Source organism: Bufo gargarizans, chromosome 3, assembly GCF_014858855.1.
Source record: "Bufo gargarizans isolate SCDJY-AF-19 chromosome 3, ASM1485885v1, whole genome shotgun sequence".
NCBI lineage: Eukaryota > Metazoa > Chordata > Amphibia > Anura > Bufonidae > Bufo > Bufo gargarizans.
This window is the reverse complement of record NC_058082.1, coordinates 552,032,871-552,040,821: the sequence shown is the minus strand read 5'-3', so window position 1 is coordinate 552,040,821 and position 7,951 is coordinate 552,032,871. Positions and strand designations below refer to the sequence as shown.

General features: G+C 44.8%; 1 protein-coding gene across 1 annotated transcript; it reads left to right on the top strand.

The window, feature by feature from the left end:
- Positions 1–1,635: 1,635 nt before the first annotated feature.
- Positions 1,636–5,226, top strand: LOC122930632 (leukocyte cysteine proteinase inhibitor 1-like). Its single transcript, XM_044284141.1, has 3 exons — positions 1,636–1,897; positions 4,802–4,903; positions 5,098–5,226. The coding sequence occupies exons 1-3, from the start codon at positions 1,781–1,783 to the stop codon at positions 5,224–5,226; spliced, it is 348 nt and encodes a 115-aa protein (XP_044140076.1). The 5' UTR covers positions 1,636–1,780.
- Positions 5,227–7,951: the final 2,725 nt, after the last annotated feature.

The window sequence follows — 7,951 nt, the reverse complement described above, 5'->3', positions numbered from 1 at the left end:
TATAATGTTTTACAGGGTCAGCTCACCTGCAGGCCCTGGCATATAATTTTTTTAGAAGGTCAGCTCACCAGCAGGCCCCCACCTACAATATTTTACAGGGTCAGCTCACCTGCAGGCCCATCCATATGATGTTTTACAGGGTCAGCTCACCTGCAAGCCCTCGCATATAAATTTTTAGAGGGTCAGCTCACCAGCAGGCCCTCACATATAATTTTTTAGAGGGTCAGCTCACCAGCAGGCCCTCACCTAGAAGTCCAGTCTCACTATCCAAGAGTCTGGTCAACACAATCCTCACCACCGGTGGTCGCGTAACTAGTTATCACAGAGGAGTCTAATTCGTTATTGGAATTAACCAGACAAACCGCTCCACAAACTAAGAACATCCATGCACCACTACCTACAGAATTGAGAAAGAGATATCAATCTGTCAATCCTTTCCGAGTCCGAGCCGGGTGAGGTTTCCCGTGGTGAGTCAAATTAAGCCGCAGGCTCCACTCCTGGTGGTGCCCTTCCATCAATCTCTTTAAGTTTCAGCTTTGCAACCATACTCCCCCCAGAACTCAAAGACTTTGGTTTCTCAGAAGCTCAGCAGGTCATGGGAATAACGCCACCGGATCACCGGTGGGCATCGTTTATGGTCGGAACTACGACGGTATCCGATCATCTTCGAACCTCTGACTTTCGTTTTGATTAATGAAAACAGTCTTGGCAAATACTTTTGCTTTGGTTCATCTTGCGTCGGTCCAAGAATTTCACCTCTAGCGGCGCAATACGGATGCCCCCGGCCGTCCCTCTTAATCATGTCCCCAGTTCCGAAAACCAACAAAATAGAACCTGAGTCCTATTCCATTATTCCGAGCTGAAGTATTCATGCGACTCGGCCTGCTTTTAACACTGTAAATTTTTTCAATGGTCAGCTAAGCAGCAGGTACTATCCCTGTTCTGTCCTCCTTATGTGTGAAGGTCCATAGCTTGACAGACAGCTAAGCCTTTCCCGGCAATGAATTGACAATGGAGCACTTTGGTGCTTGATCAACACTAGTCACTATCTGTTGGTAATACTGGTCTTTGTATAGCAGTTTATATACAGTAATAGTACGGAGGTATTATTCAGTCACTATGTGGTGGTTATATGTAGTGACAGTGTGGCAGTATTATCCAGTACTAGTATGGTAGTATTATATAGTCATTATGCATTGGTAATTTATGGCCATGTTGTGAAGGTTTGGATACATTATGGTGGTATCGTGTGGTCACTAGGCAGTGGTAATATGTGGGCATGGTGTGGAGGTGATATTTAGTCACTATATGGTGGTATGTATGTATGGTGTGACGGTATAATTTAGCCCTTCTATCACATGGTAACTGTATGACTGCATTAAAGTAAAGTTAGGTTTCCAAGTTATATTTTCTCAATATTTTCAGTTTTGGAGATGGGCGTGAAGCGTCTCTCATATCTCTTTGCATCAACTGAACCTAAAAAGTGTCATCATCTTCATCATTAATTTTCCAGACGCTTCAAGTATAACGAGATGTTAATATTAATTATAGTGTCCCATTAATAAGAAGCATGTACATTCCAAGAAATTCACGAGCCCCAAACATGTCGGCCGCACCCTGAGATGGACAGGTATACATGGATCAAACCATTGTTCTTGGGGGTTTTCTGCGGCTGATTAATATATTAGGCAATGACAGAAGAACATAAAGAAATCTGTGTTCTCAGAGTCTAAAAACCCCTCCCCTCGGTAAGTGGTGTGTGCCATGGATATATAACCTGATGCGCCACTTTCTGCCTGCAGAGCTAACACTTATAATGGATAATAAAGGACATGTTGCTGGCGGACTGGGTGAAGAAAAGCCCGCTACCCCAGAAATACAGGAGCTGTGTGACTCGGTGAGTAACATCACAGGGTATATTACTGTGTCTACACATCTACAATGCTACATTGTATCTAAGATAGACTTCTAGAATGTTACATTGTATCTAATATAGACTTCTAGAATGTTACATTGTATATTTTATCAACATCTGGAATGTTACATTGTGTTCCATGTGTTTATAGTGTAGTGCCAGGTATGTATGTACCTATAGGGGAATATCATTGACAAATAGCCTTTGTTCTTCCGTCTCATATGGCCGTATTCACACACTGGGAGACCGAGCGTCCTCCTTATCCCGTTCCCCTCCCTCCGGGCATTGATCCCTGTAATATCTGGTGTCTTCAGATGTGTGATATCACTTTATACCTGTGAGGACAGACTTCTCTTTTGGACGTTCATTGACTATTGTGAAGCTTTTTCTCCTTATTTTTTCTTCTTTTAGGCTATTTGCTTGTATTTCATTAATCTCTCCCATGATTTTATTTTAAGAGGCTCTGTATCCAGGATCAACCCTATTGAACCAGGCATACTGACTGGTAGGGCTCATCATGCTGATTAAAATGATGCCTTTCTTTTGTCTGTATGCTAAACAGCAGCAGAGAAATCTGTGTTTGTATTCAGTCATATGCACGTTGGAGCACCAGGGGACGGGCTGAATGCTTGGAGCACTGCTTTTGTAACACTCCCTGTGCTCTGCTCACTCCCCCTTCACTTGACTGACAGGGCTAGCCATCAGCATGCTGAGAGCAGAGCTGTGAGCCGTGTCCAAGCATGTACTGTACATATCATATATACTACTTACCGTAGCCTTACCACATTGAGAACAGTGGATTTCTGTATTTAGAAAGCTAATATACATACTACTGCTTGATTTACAGTCACAATGCATGATTATAGACACCAGTAATATGTATTAGCTTTCTAAGTATAGAAAAACCATCCTTCTCTGTGGTAATGCTATAGCTTGGAGGTAAGTGGTCTGCTTTGCATGCAGAGATCCTAAGTTAATGCCTCAGGAGAGACTTATATATGTTTTTCTGTTATTTTTTTTCTCTCTCTATCATTTAACCCATAATAGATGGTTATAGCCTTACTATACTGAGAATAGTATTTTTTATGCCTAGTAACAGAACACATAATATTGGCACAGTATATGATTATAAAATCAGTAATATGTATTAGCTGTCTAAGCATAAAAAACATTATTCTCAATACGATAAGTCTATAGAGTTTTATTATGTGTTAGATGAGAGAGAGAGAAAAAATCTGAAAGTCTCTCCCATGATTCATACCTTGCTCTACATGCAAAGCTGACCACTTACCTCCAGGCTACAGTCTTATCATATTGAGGACAGTTTTTCTTTCTTTTCTTAGAAACCTAACATATTTTACTGGTTTCTTTATAATTATATAATGTGCCTATGAATAAGTTATATGTATATTAGCATTGCAAACACAGAAATACACTCTTCTCAATGTGGTAAAGCTACAGAATATAGATCATGGCTACTTTCACACTAGCGTTAATATTTTCCGGTATTGAGATCCATCATAGGGTCTCAATACCAGAAAAAAAAAACGCTTGCGTCTTATCCGCATTCATTGTCAATGGAGACAAAACGTAACTAAACAGAACTGAATGCTCCAAAATGCATTCCGTTTCGTTGCGTTCTCATACTGGAGAGAAAACCGCAGCATGCTACAGTTTTCTTTCTGTCATGGAATGCGGAGCAAGATGAATCCATCATGACCCACAATGCAAGTCAATGGGGACAATGGATTTTTCTGACACAATCTGACACAATAGAAAACGGATCCGTCCTCCATTGACTTTCAATGGTGTTCATGACGGATCCGTCTTGGCTGTTACAGATAATACAACCGGATCCGTTCTGAACGGATGCAGATGGTTGTGTTATCAGTAACGCAAGTGTTTTTGCTGAGCCCTGCCGGATCCAGCAAAAACGCTAGTGTGAAAGTAGCCTATATGATATGAAGATGCTAGGACGCAGCTCTGTCGTCAGCATGCTGATGTCTAGCTCTGTCAATCAAGGGCGGTGGGAAATTGCAGAGCACAGGGGTGTTACAAAAGCAGTGCTCCAAGGATTCAGCCCTCCCCCCGGTGCTCCAACTTTATTTTATTTACATATGAAAAAATACATGGAATGTGATGACAGTCACGCTATGTTGCGCCCTCCTCCTTCCCCTCCGCCTCGCCATGCCGATCTCCGCACCTCTCCAGCATCTCTCCCGTTTCCTTGCTGTGCCGTGACTGCCTGCCGATATCCGCCGCCTTATGGCGCCTTGTGGCTCTGATAAGAGATGACGTCACTACTGAGAAAAGTCTGTCGAGGTCCTGGAGAAGGGAGTTAAAATGTTTACAATGGAAATCCCTATGTTCAGATCTGAGGGTAAGACCCTTAAAAAAAAGATGGTGGATCTGGAAGATAGGTCTAGGCCAGGCATGCTCAACCTGCGGCCCTCCAGCTATCCGCCTACAGAAGCGCATGGTGGGAGTTGTAGTTTAACAACAGCTGGAGGGCTGCAGGTTGAGCATCTCTGGTCTAGGCGAAGCAATGTGAAAATAATGGGCCTGCCAGAAGGCATGGAAGGGGTTAATCCTAGTGATGAATGAATACATAGATATCTCTGCAGCTATTTAACATACAGACAATAAAAAGGTAACATTGTAACCAACATGATCATCCGAGCGGACAGGATTCCCAGTGTAATAGGGTTGATCATGCTGACAGAGGCTCTTTAACCCTTGGCTTTCCCCTACTTTTGGTTTTTCGTCCCCCCTCCCTTACTCTTTTCTGTTGTCTTGTTAATATTTATTCAAAAAATTGTATAAAAACTAATTTTTTTTCTTTTTGGATTCAAACCATATTTACAGTATCGTTTTTCATATCATCAGGTAAAACACCAATTTGAGGTAAAATCCGGGGTTAATGCTGCAACATGGAAGGTCATCTGCTACAAATCTCAAGTTGTTGCTGGAATGATGTACTATGTGAAGGTAAGTGATCTGCAGAGCTGCACCGCGGTGGAGAACACATGATATTAGTCTGATCCTGGGGGGCAGAGGGGACATGATGATAAAGGTCCACCAGAGGGCGCTGTGGAATAACCCTATATCACACAGACGCTGGTTGGGCTCCATCCGCACCATGCGCTTTCCTGCCGTGTAACGTGTCCTCTGTCTCTCCTCAGGTGGATCTTGGAGGAGGTCAGTTCTGTTTTCTGAAAATAGTTGACCCTCTGCCTCATACTGGAGAGAAAGCGAGTCTGAGCGACTACCAGTGTGGGAAGAAGAAGGAAGACCCCATCTGTTATTTCTAGAAAATGTAGAAATTCCGGAATTACAAGAAATTTCTTTGCAAATAAAGTAGAAATCTAAAATATCTGATACTGGACATCAGCTCTGTATGGATGATGGGTGACACTGCTGGACCAGGTGTTTATGGATGATGGGTGATGTGTGACACTGCTGGACCGGTTCAGTATGGATGATGGGTGATGGGGACACTGCTGGACCAGCTGTGTATGGATGATGGATGATGGGTGATGTGTGACACTGCTGGATCGGTTCTGTATGGATGATGGGTGATGTGTGACACTGCTGGATCGGTTCTGTATGGATGATGGGTGATGTGTGACACTGCTGGACCGGTTCTGTATGGATGATGGGTGACGTGTGACACTGCTGGATCGGTTCTGTATGGATGATGGGTGACACTGCTGGAACAGTTTTGTATGGGTGATGTGTGACACTGCAGGACCGGTTCTGTATGGATGATGGGTGATGTGTGACACTGCTGGACCGGTTCTGTATGGATGATGAGTGATGTGTGACACTGCTGGACCGCTTCTGTATAGATGATGGGTGACACTGCTCAACTGATTCTGTATGGATGATGGGTGATTAGAGTTGAGCGGACACCTGGATGTTCGGGTTCGGTCGAACTTCGGAAAAAAGTTTGAGTTCGGGACCCGAACTTGACCCCGAATCCAAACCCCATTGAAGTCAATGGGGACCTGAACTTTTGAGCACTAAAATGGCTGTAAAAATGTCATGGAAAGGGCTGAAGGGCTGCAAATGGCATCAAAATGTGGTTAAGAGCGTGGCAAGTGCTCTGCAAACAAATGTGGATAGGGAAATGACTACTAATAACATAAAATACGTAAAAATTCAAAATAATAATCTTTATCTAGGAGGACGAGGTCCATATGGAGTAGGAGGTTGAGGAGGCGGTGGAGGAGGAGAAGGTTTTACTTATTTTTATTTTTTTCTAAATTAGGGTACATCCCAAAACATTGGGAAATATAACCTGTGATAACCCCCTCCAGTCGTGCTAAACACACGTTCAGACAATACACTGGCTGCAGGGCTGTCACGGCTGAGGATGGGGAAAACCCTCAGCCGTGCGATGCCTGAAGATGTTAGGCTGCTCAGCCAGGACGACAGGATAAGGGAGCAGGTCACCTCCTAAAGCATCCCTAACCTGACCCTAACTCCTAGCTGCATGGGCTGACCTTTAAGGTAGGAGGGCCCATGCTCAGGAACCTCGGATCCCTAACTCACCCTCCAACCGGTCCCTGGACAAGGAGTCAGGGTAAGACAGCCTGTTCCTCCTGGACACGGAGGAACAGGGGTCTCACTGGCCAAGCTGCAGGGAAAAGGGGAACACTAACAGTCTTACGGATATGGCAGGTGAACAGTACTAGTTCCACCTACCTGCCACAGCCTTGCTGACTGGATCCCTGTGCTGGCAAGCTGATGTCCACAGAACATGGAATGAACCCACCAAACACATATCCACACACAGGAATCCAGATCCATAAGCTGCACCAAACAACAAAGGAAAATCCCAACTGAACATCACATAGACATCACACATAAACATGACATAAAGTTAATGTGACATAATCTTTATGACCACAAGGATGGCCCCCACTGGCAGGTGGAAACCACAGGAGGCTGCTCCAGCTAAGCATGGCTGAAGCAACCCTCAGACCTGTGCTAACAGTGAGGCTTTATAGGCCAAGAGGCCACACCCCACAGTCGGACACACCCAGTGACTCACACACACAGAAAGGGAGTTAACCCTTCCAATACCAAAGAAGGGAAAACACAACTTAAAGGGGAAGTGTCCAAACCAAGAACACACTGTGGCTGTTGCCGCAGGCAACGACATGGGTGGCCAGCATGTCCTGGGAGTCAGCCCGAAGGCCGGGACACTGCCACCACATGTACACATACATCCAAACGTTGCCACGGGCAACCACAGTGAAGGGAAGATGTCAGTGCACACCAAACATAAACAGAGTGCACACAGACATACAAAAGTGCATACATACACGCACACAACTCAAAGGAAACCGCACACATACCTGTTGTCCGCGGCAACCGCACCTGAGGCAAACAGCAAAGTGCCCCCAGCTGCGGTTGACACAACAACCCAAACCGCGGGCAACTGTATGCGGCTCCCAAGGAGTCACGGCCATAAACATGGTCGTGACAAGGGCAGACCAGCACCTCCAAGGGGTAAAGGGCATGTGCCCAATTTGGAGACCCAGAAGTGGCAGGGGGCAGACCCATCAGTCAGCTCGTGTAGGCGTGTGCACACATACTGCTCCACCATGTCGCACGTCCCCGTGATGTTCACGATCCAATTTGATAGCTGCTCTATCAACTTTCGATGTTCTTTTCTGCGCCTACCATGGTGATCACGGGTGGTGGGGAATCAGGGTTCCAGGCCGGAGAGGGAGCCTGAGAAAGAGAGACCAAATTTAAGGGAGATAAATTTATTTTAAAAATTGGGATCGAGGAGAAATGTGGGAAAAGCTATTGAGGCGCAAATGTGGGACAAAAGATTATAGCGCAAATGTGGGACAAAGTATTGAAGCTTAAATGTGGTACAACTTGTCTAAGTTTAAGCATTGAATCAAAGGGGGTGGCGCGCATCAATTACAGAAGCATTTCAGACATTTTATTCCCTGTCACCTATGCAGAGCAGGGGTTAATTCACGTCTAAAATTGTATAATGTCAACCCAAGAATGTAA